Source organism: Ambystoma mexicanum, chromosome 8, assembly GCF_040938575.1.
Source record: "Ambystoma mexicanum isolate Mex_15411 chromosome 8, UKY_AmexF1_1, whole genome shotgun sequence".
Taxonomy (NCBI): Eukaryota; Metazoa; Chordata; class Amphibia; order Caudata; family Ambystomatidae; genus Ambystoma; species Ambystoma mexicanum.
Window position 1 is genome coordinate 21,004,255 of NC_090929.1, and position 21,415 is coordinate 21,025,669.

Sequence of the window (21,415 nt, forward strand, 5' to 3'; positions counted from 1 at the left end):
TTCCGAAGACCTGCAATACAAAGGTACCATAGTTAAATAACGAACATTACAGAATTAAAGGTGAAGGAAAATACTATATGCTCATACGTACCTGAAGCTCCCATGAGTTTTTGAAAATGAACTTACGCTGTGCAGCGCTCTTTTCCCTAATACGCACGCATATTTACCATAACAGAAAAACCATATCAGGTTACCAAAGGCACCCGTTTTCCGTGCGCTTCAACTATTGCAAGCGCGCCAACTTACCTCAAGAAAAGGTTTTCGTGTTTTTTCCTTGATAACGCTGACTTCTTCAGTTAAAACCTATTCTTCAGATAACCTGCAAAAGGAAAAGAGAATTATTTTAGTCAGCAAGAGAGATCTCTCCAACTTTAGAACGTATTTTCTCAGAGACATCTGCCTTCCCCCTTTTTCCTGACCAGAGACGTTATCATATATTAAGACACTTACCCTCTGAGACTTACCAGAGTTCAACAGCAACTTAGTCTTCTGAACTTACGCATCTACGCGCTCCTGTGTGATTGCATGAAGGAGGGCTCCTAAAACACAGGAAAAACCCTTAAAGAACCAGTTTAGCAGATCAACAGGGCTCTTGGATCATTACGCTCCTGTGGAGACAAGGTAGGCGTTACAGATAATAGCGGTAAAAGACAGGAAAGGAAAATTCAGCAACTAGAAGTGTACCTGGAGTATAAGCTGAAGGCTCTCACGCTCAAGATGGCGGCCAGGCCTGCGGGGGGGGGGGGGAGTAAGGAAGGAGTATAGGGCAGTCAGAGACCAGCTTGAAACATTACAGACCGGCAGGGCAGAGAGGTTAATGCGCCTTAAACAGAAATATTATATTAAAGCAAACAAAGCGGCTAGACTTTTGTCAAGAATGCTAAGAAAGGAAGAAAAAGAGTACCATCCTAAAAATTAAGACGGCAGAGGAGGAAAGAGCAACAGACATTGTCTACTAAGAGGGAATTTACGCAATTCTACGCAAAGGTAAATAAATCAGAAGACCCAAAGGAGGTGAACCAGGAGAAATATTTGGAATACTGCAGACTTCCGGGGATAACATCCCAAGGAAGGGAGGAACTAGAGAAGGAGATAACCAGAGAGGAGGTCCTTAAAGCAACCAAAGCTCTTCCCCCTCCCCACTCCCAAATAAAGCCCCTGGTCCCGAGGCTTCACGTCAGAATTTTATAAAAACCTATAGGGAGGTCCTGGCCCCACGCCTGGTCTCGCTGTTCAACAGATCTGGGGGGGGGGGGTGGAATAACACCCTCAATGGAACAAGCTAAGGTGATACTTTTGCCTAAACCGGGGAAGGATCGTACAGTATGCGGCTCATACAGACCAATAGCGCTTATCAACTTAGAAGCCAAAATATATGCTAAAATATCTGGCTTTATACGGGGTAGGCAGGCAAACTCCCAATAACACTAGAAGAATTGTCCATATCATAGAGAAGGTCAACAAATCAAGAACCACGGCCCTAGTGGTTGCGTTGGATGCAGAAGAACCCTTCGACAGAGTAAAATGGCGTTTCCTCTTTCTCACCATGTGCAAAATGGGTTTCGGGGAAGCTTTTATGTCGAAGAATGCAGCCAATTACCACAACCCCTTGCTGTGATTACTCACACTAAACGGGGAACTCTCCGATCCGGGTGATGTTTCTAGGGGTGCGAAACAGGGCTGCCCACTGTCCCCGTTACTATACGCTTTGCAACTAGAGCCTCTCCTGCGTGGTATTCGGTCCACTCAAGAGATAGTGTGTCCCATTTGGAGGTAGTGTACATAAAGTCGCAGCATTTGCGGACGAGATGCTGCTAACACTAACTAACCCAGAGACATCCCTGAAGGCGATAGACAGAGAGTTGGCCCAATTTGGGGAGGTAGCTGGGCTGAAAATAAATGGGGAGCAAGTTGGAGGTTCTGAGCTTACAGTTGCCACCAGAAAGGGAAGGGGAGATGAGATCCAGATCACCATATTCGTGGGCGACCAATAAACTAAAATATCTGGGAATACAAAAACTATAGACCAACTTTTTGAAGCCAACTATCCCCCTCTATTGGAAGCCATCAAACAAATGCTAATCAGGTGGAGTCCTCTATACATATCTTGGTTGGGCAGAATAATCGCCATAAAAATGGTGGTACTGCCGAAATTGCTATACGCATTCATGGCAATCCCTGCAAGGGTACCAATGTCCTTCTTCCGAGCTTTACGCAAACATACGCAGGCCTTTATCTGGGAACAGAAGAGACCAAGAATTTGACATAAGTTGATGATGCAGCATAGGAACAAGTGGGTTGGGGGGACCAGACCCAAATGCGTACTACCGCGTAGCCCAAATTAGAGTACTGATAGACAGAGGCAAAAGGTGGAGAGAAATGTACAGGGCGGTAGTTGGAGCAGACCTAGAGAAGGTCCTATGGCTACCGCAGGATTGTGATATCGAAGCCCCGGTAGGGCACAAATGGGATGTGTTAGTGAAGTGCCCCACAAATTACCACATTGCCCTCTCCGCTCACGCCTGTTAGGGAGAATTCTCTGTTTAGGCTGCATTTCCTAACCTAGTGAGTCCCCCAGCAGCTTTGCTGGATTTTTGGGGTTTATTTTTTTCTCCTGCCAAGAGTGAGACTCTTTTACCCTCACTCTTGGGCATGACTTGAGAGTGTTTCTGTGACTTGCTATGTGCTTATGGGCTAGGGGGTAATTTTTCCCCATAGGCCATCATTGGTTTTTGAATGTGTGTTACACAGCACCCTCAGTGCAGTAACACAGGGGTGTCATAGAGACCCCCCAAACATAGACTCCACACCCTGGGACTGACTACTGTCTCCCTGGGTCTGTAAAGTCACCATTGACTTTACTAGTCTTAACTTAGGAACTTAACCAGTACCAACCATCTTACTGTGTAAGTACTGGTAGGGGCAATTAGATTGCCCCTGGGTCTGTTGTCGAGGGGGTACTGTCCCGTCCCCCCTCGCCGAGTTCTGGCTGGTGGCAGTGGATACCACGGAAATATTCCACCGGAATATTTCCCAATGGGATTTCCCATTGTTTTTAATGCACCACTTTTTGGTGCAATGTTAAAGATACCGCCGGTTTATTTATTTAATATAAATTCACTGGTTGGGTTTTTTTGCCAGAACTCGCCGCCAAAATGGCGTCAAGGTTCACTTCAGTAACCCTGAACCCGAGTCGAGCCTTTGTTCCACTTTTGGCGGGCTTCTGCACAGAAGCCCTCCAAAGTGGTGCCATTCTGTCTGGGTACCACATGGGGTGTGGGAGGGGGTTTAGGCACCCTGGACTGAGTTGCCTTGCCAACTCATGTCGCACTCTGGTGTGATTGGCCCAAGTGGTGAGCCACCCCGCTCACCACTTAGCATGTTTGAGTGACAGCTAGGCTGTATGAATAGGGGTTTGCTGCATAAAAGCAGGGTTTTTGGGACTGGTTCTTCAGAAGTCGCCACAGGACCTAAGAAGCCAAAGTGGGAGAAGCCGAGCCGACCTACCAAGACGACACCACCGGTGGAGCCCTGCGGAACCGTCTCACCACTTTTTCCCGACGACAGAGGAGATCTCCCACCGGAGAGTCTTCTTCCCTTAACTGGTGGGGACAACCAGTTGCTGCCTTCTTTTCGCCGTCCCGAAGCATCTCGTGGCCGCCTTGCTTGTGCCAAGCACCCCGGCAACCGGGATACCACTTTTTACCTCAACCGCGAAAGAGGGGTAAAATCCTTTGTGACCGGAAAACTCCACGGCTGGCCTCATCCCTGGTAGTGCAACGACCTTCAGCTTTCCTCCACGTTGAGATCACCTCTTCCTCTGGACGACGCCGCGACTTGCACCCACTACCAGGGACAACTACCACCGCTGGAGGATCCTTTCCACTTTTAAAGGTACTGTGTTCCGCCCGGCTTCTCTTGCCACCGATTGTACGGGGGTAGATTTAGCCCTCGGCTCTCGAACCTGGGTAAGCCTGGGACACCCTAACTAAACTTTTCTAAACGTAGTAAAACCTTTTCCACTCACCTGCAAAGACTTGTGACATTGTGTCACAAAAGCGGGCCTCAAACCAATTCTCCTTGTTCCACAATTGACTGCCTTTCTAACCGTATGTGAAAAGTGTTTTACCTTGCTGCTTTCTTTATTTCTGCCTTTTCCCTCCCTTTTTCAATAACTTGTTGGAGTGCCATCTAACGTTAAGCGCTCACCTCTGGTTGGAAATAAGTGGTGTTAACTTAGACTTGTCCAACAAATGACTAGGGATGTACATATAAGTAATAGTGACTGTGTTTTGACTTTCTTACCTTTTTCTGTGCTAGTGTAATTTATGAGTGTGCCTTTAAAATAAATAAGTATATACTTTTACACCTAGCTCTGGTCAGTGTTTGCTTGTACTATTGTGCCTCTGTACCTATTGTGTATCCTCTATATACTGCCCCACTCTTCTTGAGGGGGAAGTCTGACTGCTCAGCCACAGCTACCACAGTGAATCTGTGTGGTACAGACTGCTACCAAGTGGGTTTACTGCCAACACCTGTAGTCTTTTGCAGTGGTCCCAGAGGGAACTGCACAGGTTTCTGCCTAACAACGCCGATTTTTAGGAACCCACAATTTAGGCCAGAGTGGGAGAGGAAGGGATTTGACAAATGGCAGGATGGGGGGTGGGGGGTGGGGGTTATGTCGGAAGCTAAGGGATCTATATGAAGGGGACGAGATCAAATCATTCCTTCAATGTAAAAGTGACTTTGGGTTAGATGAAGTGGAATGATTCCACTACGCCCAGTCCCTGGTCCCTAAATCTGAAGATAAGGGAAGCGGCAACACAAGAACAAACCCCATTGGAGAAAATTGTGACCAATAACTCAGGGAATAAACATTTGGTGGGGGATCTGTATAGGCTGATAAAGGAGAGGAAGCCGGGGTGAGACGGTGGTTCATGCTTAACTGGGAGAGGGGAGCAGAGCAGGAGAGTGACATGGAATAGCCTTTGGGCGAGTATTCCCAGACTGGCACACTAAAAAATTATGCACCAATGGCACCTCACCCCCAGTAGACTGTCGAAAATATACCAGATGCCCTCCATGCTTTGTTGGAGGGGTCGGGGGAGAGGGAACGTGGGGACTCATTTGGAGGCAATGCCTGGCAGTAGATCCATTTTGGGGCATGGTCCAATAAGCAAAACGGGGCATTCTGGGAACAGAGAAGACCCCAAACAAGGGGTTGTTTATACTGGGTGTGGATGGCGAGTTAGAAAAGTTGACCACAAAGCCTCAGCGGAAAATATGTGATCCTAGTGATGGCTGGGTCCCTGCTAGTGGCCCGCAAATGGAAAGCAAAAGAAGCACCCTTGGAACATGAATGGGTGGGCAAAAGATGGCGCTTGGTGGCCATGGAAAAAGTAACATGTGCAATCGGGGGAGAACATTAGAAATTCCTTATGGACTGGGACTTGGTGTTACAATTCCTAATGAAAGACTCCAGGAGAGCATGGTGCCCAAGGAAGATGCAACTCTTAGGACTGGTCTGAGGATCGTTCCGTGCAAGAGACTGAGAAGAGCTTCCATAGCGTACTATGAGGATTGAAGGGAAACGGAAGGCGAGACTGACTCACAGGGAAAGCCAGAGTGGACCACAATGGACCTGGGAAGAAGGGGGAAGGGGGAGTTGGTGGGGTTGGGGGAGGAGGGGTTACAGTGTTCATGATATATTGTTTATTAAAAATACCAATGAAAGTATTTTGAGACAACAGTACTTTCCATAACTGCTTTTCTTTAACTTGGTCAAACAATACATTCCTTGACAGTCTTTCTTTAGGTCTTCTAGTAACTTTTGCGGACTGCCTGCCAGGAAGCCTATGAACTTTTCAGATCGCCTGGTATACTCTCCTGCCAGGTATCTTCCCACATAGTTTGAATTTGTTTACCGCAACTTCAGCTGCCTTGTATTCTTGCCTGCCAGGACTTCTTTTGTGGACTTCTCAGATCCCCTGGTATACTCCCCTGCCAGGTATATTCCCACAATGTCAGTACTTAAGTGCCTGGTATTCTTGCCAGCCAGGACTTTTTATTTGTTGAAGTTATCACTGAAACATATATCCTGTGGTGCTCGATATATTTGCCTTCGGTAACACTTGTTTTAGGTTTCCCCCACTTTGGCATCTCATGCACCTGTACTTGCTTGTGGTTTGTTGCACTTTCTAGTTGGTATTCAAATATTCTTCATTCAATCACTTTTGTATATTGTCCTCATTTGCAAGCTGAAAACCTGCAGTCATTTGTTAAGATGTATGTCGTTACGCCCCTGGTCCCCCACGACCTTGGGCAGACTCGCCGTTTCCTCATGGCATCCCCGACTCTTGTCATGCCTGAAACTTCCTTGCTGGGTCGGCTTCTTACACAGTGCAGACGTTTTCCTAGCGTTTCCTGCATCTCTATGATCACTCGCCGGCTTCCCTCGGTGGGCTGGACCGGAGAAAGCTGCTTTACCACGGTGGTATGTGCGCCTCACATTTGCGAGACGCTGCAATTTATTTGGACATCCTATTGCTAACTGCTTTCTCCTGCACAATCCTCTCTTGCTCTGCCTCTACCATTTGTAAATGTCCTTAGTATAGTAGAACAACTAACCTGCACATTCGGCTTCAGCCTTCTCTTGATCTGCATAGACTCCTTCATCCTCTTCTTCGTCTCAGTACCTGAGGATTTATGGGAGTTGAAGTCCATATATGATATTTGTTTACTTGGATGCTGTTCAAAAGTCTCACATAAAGATGCATCAAAATCAGAAGTTATGTATGTGTTGTGAATGGTTGAGTCATAAGTGGGAGTTTGGCTAGCATGATTCAAAGAAAAGGTTTTCTGATTTGTACTATAGGGTGGAACTGTTAAGTGACAACAAGCCATCCAAGGGCTTGGGTATTATAGTGTTTTCTTCAAAGGAGAGGGGGAATACCGCGTGCCATCCGGTGGAGTCACCACGTCCCCCGGTAGTTGTCTCTTACCATGTGATCCTCATACAGCCGACCCCAGGGTCGGGATCAGGTAGCGGCTCTCATTCCCAGGCCCCACGGGAGGTCACCAAAGGGGAATCGGTGATGACTCCACCGGATGCATCGCCGTGCCCGCTATGGTACGCATGCTTGGGCTTCGGTCTGGTGAAGAAGAGGGAAGAACTTCCCCTCTGCCGGACTCCCGGCTTTGAGATCTCAGCGCCAGCCCCGACTTCATCATTGATGTTGTTGGCGCCATGGGCACTGAAGAACCTCAGGTTTATGCTCCTCTGCCGTTTGGACCCTAAATGTCGAAGATGTGTGATATTTAGGACAAGGACTGGGACCAGGTACACTTTGTGTTTGTACACTTGGTCTCCATGGAGGAGAGGGTTTTACCAGAGATATTCTACGTGGAGGGTGAGGACATCCAGCAGCTGCCTCGGACCTAAGCTCTAAGATTGAACTGATGTAGGAGTTCGACATTCCTTTGAATCCACTACCCACAAATCGAGTGAAGAATAGAAAAATGTACTCGCTAAGCCATCAGGAATAGAAGGTTTAGTTGCACATTTAAAGATCTATGTTAGAACACCAAAAATATTTGGCTGAATTTAATTTGGTCGAAATTCTTTGTGCTGAAAGTCACTTACCCACTCAAACCCACCTTTCTATATACCTAAACCAAACCCATCATACACTTATTTGTTGTAAAAAAATGCACTCAAGAAATTGACAAAACAATTTCGGCCAAATTGAAATTGGTGGAGGAGGGCAGTGCCACATTTACTCATGGGAGTACAATTGGCAATTCTGTTCCAATGGAAACAGCATGCAACCCCTTCGATAGATGTTATCGAACATATTTTGGTATATCCAACGGAAGAACTTACTGCTATTATGAGGGCTGAAGGGAAATATGTTCTGTGTCTGGGCCATCCTTTTAGGCTACATGAGAAGGGAATGTAGAAGCTGCCTGTGTTCCATTCCATGGAAGAGCCCTTTAATGGACCTTACTTAAAATCTGTTTCTTACAGGAGGAGAGGTGCCGGGTAAAGGTTGTTGAGGTTTATATAAAATATTTTCGTTTTGACTATTTCTTTGCTATTTGTGTATTGGATAATGTCAATAAAACAATATGGCTTGGTGGTGGGGGGAGAGGTACCCTGTTTACCAAAAGATATCAAGGAACCAAACACAAAATTGGACAAAAAGCATAAAGTGGCCCTAGAATCCCCAAAATAGGAGTTTTTCCTTAAAACCTATTTAAGCAAGTCCTCGGCCCTCCAGGGGCACCCTAATCTACAAAGAAAGGTCCACATGATGTGGCCAAGAGAGGAATCTCTCTTCTGAGCTTAATGAGTCTTTAGCCACCTTGCTATCCTGTGCTAATAACAGACATTCCTTTGATGTCCCCAAAATAAAGGTCCATACACTAACTCTGCAGATTCTGTACAACAGTTCTGTTCCTTGGATCTCTCCAGGCTTAGCGCCGGTCCCTCCAGGTTAACCACAGGCCCTTCCAGGATCTTCAATATCAGAATTCATGGCAGGTCCCTCAGTCTCCTTTTTATCAAGAACATGGAATTCACAGCAGACCTCGTAAGCCTTGGCGCCTCCTGCCAGGGCCCGAGCTCTTACCTCTGCCAAGGAATTGGGAGGGGTTGTGGTGCCCTTCAGGCCAGCCTTCATACTGCAGGGCTTACTAGCTTTCCTTCGCTCCTTCCAGCCTAGAACTGCCTTCCTCCAGGCAGCCTCCCCTTATCTCTAGGGAGCATCAACAAATACATCTGCTTCCTCCGGGGTCCAAGACCCTGAACGACTTAACCCAGTCGCTTTTATATCCCTGGGGCTCTGGTATATGAAATGATCTATGGTATATGAAATGTGAACTGTATATAATATGCAGGGAATTTGATTTTATGTCTGGGAACGATTTTAAAGACTGATAAATGCGTTTTTTTATACATAGATATTTGTATATTTGTTTATAAAATGAAGATGTATTTTTTTTATTTGTTTGTGATGCACTATATGTTGTATAAGGTTTTATGTAAACTAATCATACAACAATAAAAAAATATATATATATATCCCTGGGGCTCTGGTGCAATGTCCGGTCCTGATCTTCACAGTTGCATGTTCTGTGTTTCTGAATCTTCGTAGATGGTGCTGAGAGTTGCGAGGGGTCTTTGCAGAGTTAGGATCTCTGCATCAGCCCACTCACAGGCACTGTATACTTTTCCTGAGTTGCGATCACCCACTGGTCTCTTCAGTCCTCTGTCTCACTCTAAAGTTATCCAAAATAATGTGCTCGTGTGCGCTCCATATTAAATAGTAATTTTGTTGGCACTGTTCCAGCTTCATTCCTGGTCGGGGATTCGATGTGAATTATGAGCAAGAGAAACGTTTCATGGCTGTGGCGGTCATTTTTTATTGACTATTAACCTTTTCATAAATGTTTTAATCCTCATTCTCCAAAAGAAAACCAAAGTCAGAAGACCATGTGACATCATTTTCCAACTCAAAACCTTTTGGTTTTCTTTTGAAGACTGATGCTTTAAAATCGTTGATGGAATAAACAAAGCGGTTCTCACTGCATCCTTAAATGACCGCCCCAGACAGGAGATGTTTCTTGGTATCTCGTTTCACTGTAAAGTTCTCCCTGGATCCAGAATGCCTAAGAAGTGTAAGGATTTTGTAAATAAATCTAGAAAAAAAAGCAACATGTCCTTGTTTGAAGGGATGGTTCTTCCAGGCGACCCCCTTTTCAGGACATGGTCTGGCTACCACAGCAGTCGGGTTAGAGCTCCTATCAGCTGCAAGAATACCACAGGCCTTTGAGCCTTTGGACTCAGAGTGGTTCCTTGATATTTTCTATTCCAACAGCAGCCAAGACCCCATAGGGGAGGTGGCTAAAATGACAACTTCAGTTTCTGAAGAGACTCACAAGGTCATCTTGACTCGCACTAAAAACCTAAAAAGAACACATACACAGAAGATTGTGATTCAACTGTAGTCAACAGAACATACTTATTTTGCTCTGCACTTATTGTTTTACTACAGACACTGCAGAGAGCCAGGCGTTTATGGTCTGTCGGAGCTCGAATGACCTACTGCTGGTAGATTTTTGATTGTCTGAGTTTGCCCAGTGTTTGAAGTATCCCTGCGTCCAACCACTCTAAAAGTGGATGAACCGTTCTAAGAATAGCACGTACATTTGCAGGAAACCTCTGAATGAGTGCAAGTCCCATGTCAAGAGACCTATGGGCTTGAAGGTGTACAGGTCCTTTGTCCAGGTAGGCATGGTGAGATGTTTGCAGGCCCTATGCTTGTGGTTAATGGGTGATTGAGTGTCTGAAAACTCTGTTTTGAGGTATAAGTTGCTTTCAGTGTCTGCCTACATTGGGGGATGCTGAATGTTTTTGTGGAGCATCTGCCCTTTCCTGGATTTTGAGGTGGTTTTGAAGTCCAGAGACATTTAAGTATGTAATTTTCTTTGGCAGCCGCGTTCAAGAATTGATAGAAGAGCGACAAACCATCGAAGAAAAGGCTCGGGCAGAGAAAGAATGCATACTGCAACAAATGCACAAGCAGGCTCAAGACCACGCCTGCATCAAGATGGAGTATGAGAAACTGAAGGTAAGTGCAATGTGCAGGGCTGGGTGTCCCCTTGCAGCATAACCACCCACCCTTTGTGTCCAATAAACATGTCCTTTAATGTTTTAAATCTAGAGATGACATAAGGGCTAGGATTCTAAATCCAGGTTCCGTTTACACCTACAAAAATACAGTGGCAAATATTATCTCGCTTCTACCCACCCCTTGAACTAACACGCACACTAATTGAATGGCTATGAACTGTGTTCTCTTTAGTGACTGGGACTAGATAAAGTTACCTTGCAGATGTGATCATTTTAGGATAATGTTTCTCTCTTACAGGAAGTGTAGTCCTTAAAAGAGCTCAAGGGTTTTGTGGAAGGTCAGAACCAGGACTCTAGGCATAGAGGTTTTATTTTTGTCAATTCCAAAATAATCTTTCCCCATGTCTACAAGGTCGACCCTATTCCAGCCATCCGCCATTTCCAGCAAGGTGCTCAATGGAGGCGCTAGGATTTCACCAGCTGTTCCCCACCTGATTGTCTTCATGCCTCGCAGCAGCCGATTGGCTGCACACACCTATTTCCAGCGCCTAAGACGACCGTGAGGCGGAAGCCGGTCCGTCCTCACAAGGGCCGCGATTAAGGGCCTGTCTGAGCCTGTCTAGAGCCGCATCGGAGCCCCGGGCCAGTTACTATGCCCGCACTCCCACAGAACAAGAGGTATCCAGCTGCCCTGAAGTAGCAACCGTCCAGCCCGATGCCCACATGATGCGTATATAGGTACGTTGTTACACCCCCCCCCGAACACCTAGTCTGGTCCACCCCCAGGAGCACGCAGAAACACCGCCCCACATTCCCATCCTGTTCTCACTTGTGTGACTTTCGGATACTATACCAAATGAAGACCTAATAACTATGTCCAAGTCGATGCCTATCCATTGCCAGCACGACCTATCGGTCGTAGCCTATGGGTTTATGTGAACCCAAAGCAACCTTCAATTGGTGCGTCTTTGCTAGAATTCAGCCCTACCTGGCCTTTCTCCTGCATGCATGACCCATTGATCTCGGATGAACTGTTTGATTATAGCACAATTTCCATTTTACCCTACTTGCTGCCTATGAACATCTGATTCTAGCTTAACTCGTACAATGCCTAACCTGCCCATGTGACCTTTGATTTTAGCCTACTTGCTGCCTGTGCACATCTGATTCTAGCTTAATTTGTACAATGCATAACCTGCCCGTGACCTTGATTTTAGCCTATTTGCTGCCTGTGCACATTTGATTCTAGCTTAATTTGTATGTGCCCATGTAATCTAGCCTAACCTCTGCCCTTGTGACCTCTCGATGTCTCATATGTGCCGCGGTTAAATCCAGACCACATTGTCCACCCATCTATTCACAAAGCCTTCAGCTTTCTCCAGCATAGCTGAGTCTATACTATTGCCAGTAGTCACCTACCCAAACTCAGCCTCCACACCACACACACTCGCACCATGAACAGCTTAGCTCTCTGCCTGCTACTCTACACATGCTTATGGGGCTTTAGCTATTGCAAAGTAAACAGTATCCATTCAATAGGAACTAATACAACTCCATCCTACTCTAGCTGTACCGCTACTATCATTGCCTACATTATGGAAAACAACTTGATGAATCCTTCCAGCGGATTTCTAAGCATCCCTTGCAGTTTATCATGTAGAAACATCAGACTCCAAGCAAGATTGTCCAGACTGCATGAGCCATTGACCAGAACCTTGCCCCCTACTAACACAAGGTCCGCTACCCAGAAGATCTTTATCCCTTCCACCAAAAACCATAAGTTACAATCTACATCCAGGTCTACCATTTTAGCATCCACCCCGAACCCCCATGATTACTCCTCCCCCTATTACAGGTGGACTAATCAATGCAAGATCTATAACTGCACATGCCTCCGATATTCATGACCTGATTTTAGCTGAGAATTTGGACTTTCTCGACATTACAGAGTCCTGGTTGCACGACGCTGCAGGCCCCCTCCTATCACTAGCAATCCCAGCTGGTTATACTATATTGAGACAGGATAGAACCAATACGCGAGGCGGCGGCATTGCCATCATTGCTAAGATTAGCCTAGATATGAGAACTACTTACCTCAGGCTTAGACTCTTGCGAAGCGCTCTCCATTAAACTCCCTCTCGTGAACTCTCAGACATTGTCTATCCACCTCATCTATAGACCTCCCGGACCCATAGGAACTGTTGAGGAGGATCTCCATAACTTACTCGCCAACAACCTGAAAAATACATCACAATGACTTGGGCGATTTCTATCTGGGCTACAATGACCCATTAGATAAAAATGCAAGCGGGGCGCTGTTGAGCAGCCTGCAAGATGGCTGCCTAGTGTTTGAGCTCCGCGCCTAGCCGCCTTCTATCCGGCTACATCTGCGGTTCTGTGCCTGATCCTGTAATCCTGCTTCGGATTAAATATAGCTGCTGCTGTGAGCTTCCCACACGCCGAATCCCGGAGGAAATCGGACATCGGGTGCCCTTAATCTGCCTTCGTGCTATGTGGGCGGCGGCGCGGCCCTGGGCCATTGGACGTCCCCCTTGTGCCCCGCGGCTCGAGCGGGTGCCCGCCGCCGTCCCCATCGCTGCTGGCTCGTGCTTGTGCCTCGGGCGCGGCTCCTCCTCGCCGCTGGACTGGTGCCCCTGTCATCTCCGCCTGCCCGCCCTTCCCGCTGCAGATCGGTACCGCGCCGGCTGCTTGGCTGCGGCCGGGAGTGGGGGCAGGGTGCGGGCCCGCGGGGAGTGTTGCCGCGGCGGAGCACATCGCCCGCCGCCGTTGCGGCTCCTTGAGGCGGCCTACGGATCTGCGGCCCCTCCCTCTGGGATCGAGGGGCTGCTGGCGGGCCCTTTCGGTGTGACGGCCCTGCCTGGGTCGGACTTGCTGCGCCTGAGTGGGGGACGCTGCGGTCTTGAGGTGAAGATCGGGGGCGGCCGCCATCTGTATCTCCCGCGCTCTCGTCGCTTCTCACCTCTTGGGAGATGGCCTGCTGAGGCCTGGACACCCTGCGCACTGCCCATTCTGCTGGTGGGCCCCTACTGCCTCGTGGTGCGTGGCCCTCCCTGTGGGGGTCTCCTTCCACCGCACCGCCGCATTGTGGCCTCACCCCGCTCCCGAAGTTGTCGCCCTGACGGAACACTGTACCTCATCCAGTCGGGTGGGTGACCCACACCACACCCAGCTGACCCACGCTTGCGGACCCCCTATGCTTGGCCACTCACTCTTCATCATACTGGGCAGTCTCACCACAAGCTGCAAACTTCATCGTACCGGGTCGTTCTCTCCGGCTCCGCAACACCCTATCTGCGCAGACGGGTGACACCGTCTTCCATACCCCACCCCCCTCACCTCCCCAATCTCTTCTGGACTGCAAGCTGCTCCCTCGGTTGGAGACCACCGCGGGGACTGCACTGGGGAGGCTGCTGGTCCCTCTGGTAAGCCCTACACTTCGTAAACAGTTGGACCTTCCACACGCGAGGTCTCCTCACTTCCTGGCTCGGGGGCTGAACCGACCTAGACCTGCTTGGCTGCCTCCTTCGTGCCCGTAGCAGCCCTGGGCAGCCGTAACTGGTTACTCTCATCTTGTCATCTCCCCCTCTGATTCTCTGCTACCGATCATGTCGAATCGCTCCAAGAGTGGCGCCAGGGGGGGGGGCCATGGACAAATTTACAAAGGCGGTCCCTCGATCCGAAGTGGGCCATGCGTCAACTACGCCGGAGGAACCTGATACCGAGCTGAGTCCCGGGGCTGCGGCTCCTGATCTTACTGCCATGATGGAATCGATGGCCAAAAACTTTGCCTCCTTTCATGAAAAGCTTGACCACATCAATGCTAACGTGGCCTCACTCAAAACACACGTTGATCAGGCTGGATCCAGAATTACAGAGGCCGAAAACCGGATATCAACCAATGAAGATGTGATACACACACTACAGGACACTGTGGCTGCCTTATCGCGCGATATGAAGAATGTAAAGGCCAAATGCGACGACTTGGAATCCCGCTCCCGCAGAAACAACCTGCGCATTATTGGGGTCCCCGAAACTGCCCTGAAGGGTCGAATGGAGGAGGCGGTCGAACGTCTACTCAAGGACTTGCTTGGTGACCCGGATCTTTCCCCTTACTTCACTGTTGAGCGAGCTCACCGGGCCCTGTCCCCGCGTCCCAGGCCTGGCGATAGCCCCAGGCCCATTATAGCCAAGATTCTCAATTACCGGGACAGGGACCTCATCCTCCGCCTGGCACGTGAGAAGGGGGAGTTGCGGTTGGAGGCTAACACTATCCGAATCTTCCCGGATTTTTCAATGGCTGTGCAGCAGGAGAGGCGTCAGTTCCTTGGCGTCAAGAAGATGCTCAGGGGCAAAGTCCCATATGCCATTTTATTTCCTGCCAGACTGAAAATCACCCACAGGGGCAAACTCTTTTTCTTTACTATCCCTGAAGAGGCGGCAAAATTTATTGAGATGCAGATACCGCTTCAGGGCCCTGGTGATGCCATTGCTGATGAAAATTGACTGGGTGTTGTGGAGTGGGGCTATTGGCTGCATTTGTTGACTCTGTAATTACAATTTCTCACTGTTCACACTGTTCTGGCTCCCGCCGGCGCTCGCCTGTGGCGTGGGTTATTGTTATTGTTATTGTTGGCCACAAACTGTTGGCGCTGGCCACTTAACTCTCACGTTGCTGGGAACTGTTGTGTACTCCAGTCCCCCTTGGTGTTTGGATGGCCTGTGGGGCAGTGACTGGCCCCGATATCTCCTGAATATGTCACATGCCATAGTGCTGGGCCTCGCTCAGTACATGCTGGTTGGTAGTATGTCCGAAAGGCTGGATACGCTGTGACCCTTTTCCCGGCCTCCTGCCGTTGGTGTAGCGGCTGCTTGTGAGCCGGGTATCTACTCTGGGGCCTGCTCCACCTGGGATGGTCTACGTATCCGCTGACTGCCTGGGCCGCAAGGTTCAGGCTTTCATCCTCCTTGGGGCTTAGATGATGCTCTACATGAGGCCAATATTGTAATATTTTGCTGTCCTACTGTTATGTTTTCCTCTTTCAATTGCACAACTACGAGACTTCCACCTCTTTGGAACCGGCCATACTATATGACTGTCGACACTGTTCTGGTAGTTGCGGAGCCGCAGGGGCTCGAGCGCGGTCCCTGAGTTCCCGCTCTGTGGGCGGGGACTTGCGTTAGAAGTCCACCGCTACTGTTCGTTTGGCAACAGAGCCGTTTGGCTCTAAGCGTGCTAGTGCGTGGCAACGGCGCACCCCATTGCGATTGCACTGTTTCTTTCTGTTTTGCTGGAATGGGTTGGCCCCCGTTGGGCCTTGGGGAAGTGCTGGCCAGGTTGGGGTTGGCCTATCTGTGTGTTGCTAAGGGAGGGTGATGTTTACACTGCTGATTCACGGTTAGTGGTGCGGGTGGGGGGTGGGAAGGGGGCTGTTTCTCAAAAAGGCACACAAGGTTTCGCGAGGCGCATCCTGAGGTGGCACAAGCGCGCATGCTGTCTTTACTCTGGGAGCTCACACGGTCATTTGGGTTGGGATGTTCATTGAGGATGGATATTGCGGTTGAAGATGGCTACAACTGAAATGTCTACTGTCATAATGTCCTGGAATGTTCGGGGGTTGAGCAACCACACCAAAGCCCGCAAGATCATGGCGTATGCCAACAGGCATAACTGTAGGATCCTGCTCCTGCAGGAGACACACTCCAATGGACTGATACCAAGGGCTTCCTATTCCACGCAATCTAGGGGTGTTCTCACGATTATCCACAAATCGATTAAGTTTGGGCTGCATAAAAGCTACATCGACCCTGAGGGTCGCTACGTTATACTACACTGCACACTAGTCAATAAGGAATATTTGCTTGTCAACACCTACTGTCCCAACGTGGACTCTCCGGAATTCTTTGACACAATAGCCACCATACTTCTGGGTTTCGTGGGGGTGCATATTATATGGGGAGGAGATCTGAACCTTATATTGGACACTGTCCTAGACAGAACTGCCACGGGTCCCAGGGCACTGTCTCGCGCGGCGCGCAGGCTACGGGGCCATATGCAGTCTCTCAACATTTGTGACGCCTGGAGAACTCTACATCCCCAGAAACGGGAATACACCTACTATTCATCTGTGCCTGATAGCTCGTCCAGGATAGATCTATTCTTGGTCTCCGGCGAGGTAGTGGGCGGGGTGGAGGGCGCGGGCATTCTGGCCTGCACGCTTTCAGACCACGCTCCAATCACACTGTCCCTAAGACTGGGCACTCCTGTTCCAACAGTCAGCACTTGGCGCTTTAAGTCCGAGGCCCTAAAAGACATCGTGTTTAAGGCCGAAATACTAGCTGATATCGGGTCGTTCTTTGAACTTAACTCACTTCGAGACACGACCGCCGCGGTTAGGTGGGAGGCCTTCAAGGTATATATAAGGGGCATGTCCATCTCCCGGGAGGCCGGGGTGCTGAAGGCCATTAGGGCTGCCCTGGGGCAATCTGAGATCAAATTGAAACAACTTTGAGCAACGTAACACTACCAGCTCTGACCCCTCCATTCTTGCCCAGATCTCGGATGAACTCCAAGTATATAACACACTGGCCACCTCCGAAGTCCCTTATTTCAGCCGCCCTCAGGCCGCCAGGAGGTATGGGGAGGGCGACAGGCCTGGGAAAACGCTTGCGACTCTTGTGAGGGGGGAGATGGGCCGTACACAGATCTCTTCTATCAAAGACCGAAATGGCGACGCTCAGTGGGCGGACCCGAAAATACTAGAGACATTCACTGAGTATTATAGCTCCCTTTATTCCCAGCCTGCAGAACACACTAAGCAAAATATGCGCGAGCTCCTTGGGCAGATCCCCACTACAGAAATTTCCCAACAGACTAGGGACCAGTTAGACTCCCCGATCACGCTAGATGAGATCGTGTCGTCCATCTCTGACTTGCCCAAAGGCAAGGCGCCTGGCCCTGACGGGCTCACCGCTGACTTTTACCAGGAGCACATAGCTGTTCTGGCCCCTCGGCTGTTTGAGGTATGGAACGAGGCACTTCATGCCTCCATCCTTCCCCCCTCCATGCGTGAAGCGGTAATCACGGTGTTGCTCAAACCGGGTAAGCCTGAAGATGAGTGCGGGTCATACAGACCTCTTTCCCTCATGAATCTTGACACAAAGATCTTTGCTAAAATCATTGCCAACCGCTTTTTGCCAATCATGACGCACCTTGTGCATGAGGACCAAGCGGGCTTCGTTCCGGGCAGGTCCACCTCCCATAATATCAGGAGATTGTTTAATGTCATGTCCCGCATAGATCAGGACGCCCAGGCTGTAGCGGTTACGTTGGACGCCCAGAAAGCCTTCGACATGGTTTCTTGGAAATACATGTGGCTGGTCCTCTAGACAATGGGTATTGGCCCAAACATGATAGGGTTTATTAGACTATTGTACACGTCCCCTGTTGCGCGCGTTCGAGTTAACTCACTAACATCTGAGATTTTCACGTTATTTAGAGGCACCCGTCGGGGTTGTCCCTTCTCTCCAATTCTCTTCGCATTGGTGATAGAACCAATGGCGGACTATGTACGTTCAAGACACTCTCGTAAGGGAATAAGATTGATAGAGGAGCCTGAAATTATATCCCTATATGCAGACGACGTCCTACTTTACATCAGAGATCCCACAACTCACCTCAATCCCATATTGAGAGACATCACTCGCATTGGCACCCATTCCGGCTTTACGATCAACTACTCCAAGTCGGAGATCTTCCCGCTCACTAAATCTACCACACAGCCCATCTCCGAATATCCCCTGCGCTGGGCCCCTAACGGCATTAAATACCTGGGAGTACATGTATCCCTTACTAAACCCACCCTACTTACCGATAATTACTCTGCGGTAGCGCAGACAGTTGAGGCTAAAATCTCACGATGGCGCACTCTTCCGATGTCCATTGCGGGACGACTGTCCCTGATTAAAATGATTCTGCTCCCCAAGCTCCTGTACACCTTTAGTAACATGCCCTTATGGCCTGGGAGGTCATACTTCACTAAGCTTCACACACTCTGCGCACAATTCCTCTGGCACTCTGGTGCGGTACGCAAGAAGTGGACTGACATGGCACTCTCATACAGACGTGGGGGTATTACTGCTCCTGACTTTGCTATATATTGGATTGCGGCCCAAGCCCAGCACGCCACTCACTGGTACCCTGGCGCCCCAGTGCGCCCTCATGTCAAGCTGGAACGGTTGGCATCCGCGGGTATTAATCTAATGACCCTAGTGCTGCATCGACATTATGCTCCGGACTCCCCCGTTGACCCCATCGCTGCGACCTTGTTCGCCTGGTCACACATACTAAGCCCATCAGCTGGGACCTCCCCGTATTACAGGTGGCTGCCCGTGTGGGCCTTTCCGGGGTTGGAGCCCACTCTGGACGCTGCCTTGACCCGCCACTGGGAGGCTCTGGGGTACAGGGCATTGTCTGACTTCTATCCAGAGGGCAAATTTATAGACCCCCAGACTTGGAGGCTGGGTCATACTAAATCTCCCTTAGAGACTCTTCAGTACTACAGGCTTCGCGTTGCGTTCCGCACTACGTGGCCCTCCTTCCCAGATGAACCTCCGGATGACCCGGCAATAGCTTACATCGCTAACTCGGGCGGTGCACGGGGCGTTGTCTCATCATTATATCATATCCTGCAGGATGCCTCCTCTGCTCCGGTTCTCAGAGCGCGCAACAAATGGGCAGACGAACTGGGCTTGGAGATACCTGATGAGTTGTGGGAGAGCATGTGTCTCCACACCCAAAAAGTCTCCCTCAACTTCCGCTTTCGGGCCATGCAATATAAACTCCTTAATAGGCTATATTATACACCGCACAGGACTACTGGGTTTGCTCGTTCTGAGGTGCGCCTCTGCCCGCGCTGCAAGGCCGCAGATGCTGATCACCTACATATGTTCTGGACCTGTCATAAGCTGTCCGATTTTTGGGACGGGGTCATAAAAACACTTAATGCAGTAACTGAAACCACTATTGATCCCGATCCTCTGGCAGTTTTGTTTGGGGTTTGGAGCACTGAGGACACTAAGCGCCTGAAAAAGTTTTTAAATAAAAGTTACATGATTGCCAAGAAGTGTATACTCCAGAATTGGAGGTGTTCCTCTCCCCCGACCCCTCAGAGATGGTTGGGCCTGCTCACATGGTCACGGAACTGCGAGGAGGACTACTTGGCTATGCTGCCGGCCCAATCTCGTCCCAAGAACATTTGGAGTGAATTTACCACATATCTCAACAATCAGTCCGGAGCCGCGTCGGGGTCTTGTTTGTCCCCGGCCTCCACTCATGCACCGTGATCTCCTTTGGTTTCCTCCTTTTATTTGTAAAATATTGCAATCACTGTTGTAATGATGATAAAGTGGCCCGTAAGCAGCTCCACGATCTACATGATTCATATGCTTGTTGCCTCGATGTTTGTACCTTGTGAACCTCTGCCAATAAATATAAAAGTTAAAAAAAAAAAAAAAGATAAAAATGCAAGCATCATTGCTAATTCACTATCCAATTTGGGTTTAACTCAAAGAACGCTCAAACCTACCCATATCAAAGGCAGAACCCTTGACTGGTTAGCAGACTTCAACTGCACAGCCAACATCAAATCCATCCTACAACAACCTTGGACAGACCACTTCCTGGTGTCCTTCGAATTCTCGACCTCCAGACCTATCACACCTGCACCCATCATGGCCCTGCCCTGCCCTACAAGAAACAAAAAGTGCATCACGGAGAACGTGATTCCTGCTATCCTACCCACTCTCAACCAACCAGCAGATCACTCAGATCCAGAAACATTGGTCGATAAATACAATAAAATTATGTCAACCACTTTGGATAACATCGCCCCTCTAAAACTTGGACCAAGTAAACCCAAAGCCCACTTAAATAAATGGTTTACCCCAGAATTAAAAGACCTACAACTCCTCAAAAGGAGCTGTGAATCAGCTTGGAGATTATCCCCCTCTAAGAACCATAAAAACAAACTCTCGGAAATCTCCTCGCGATACAAAAAAGAAATTACCTGGCCAAACAAAACTCATATAACACGCGCATAGCGAATGCCAAATCAAACATGAAATAACTGTTCACTATCCTCAAGGAATTAGAGTCCCCCATCCCAGACGCATGCTCTAAAGATAAAACATGGTGCTCGAATATCCAACAAGCACTTTCTAATAAAATAACAATGCTCCAAAACAAAATATCTAAGAAAAAGGCTACCCTTGGTCTACCACTCCAGTCCAGCAACGTCAATACAATACTACCTCCTAAGGAACAGGGCACCATTGCACGCTTCACGTTCTCTAGAGTCACCACCCTTGAGGTTGAGAAGGTCATCCTGGCCCTTAAGTCATCTAACTGCCAGGGTGACCCCTGCCCTGCCCAGTTTATAAAAGATTCAGCCAGAGACCTCTCCATTTATCTCAAAACTTTTCAACTCCTCATTTGCGACAGGTATTGTACCGACTAATCTAAAACCTGGGTACTCCCTCTGCTCAAGAAGCAAACCCTAGACCCACTTATTCCCACGAACTATCGCCCCATCACGACAGTCCAGTTTCTGCTCAAAATCCTGGACAAGATTGCCTACAACCAGATTCAAAACTTCCTGGAAATACACAAGCTCCTAGGAGTACGCCAATATGGATTCCGGCCATGACACGGCACTGAGACAGCCCTTATCGATCTGAAGGCTCAGATTGACGTCCTGCGAGACA

The 21,415-nt window shown here is 48.9% G+C and overlaps 1 protein-coding gene across 2 annotated transcripts in view; it reads left to right on the top strand.

The window, feature by feature from the left end:
• ODF2 (outer dense fiber of sperm tails 2) overlaps positions 1-21,415 on the top strand; it is a 1,029,707-nt gene that overhangs the window by 759,100 nt on the left and 249,192 nt on the right. For both annotated transcript variants that reach the window (XM_069609164.1, XM_069609165.1), the window contains one exon: positions 10,496-10,631. In XM_069609164.1, the coding sequence (XP_069465265.1) occupies positions 10,496-10,631 (136 nt within the window). The remainder of the gene's footprint in view (positions 1-10,495; positions 10,632-21,415) is intronic.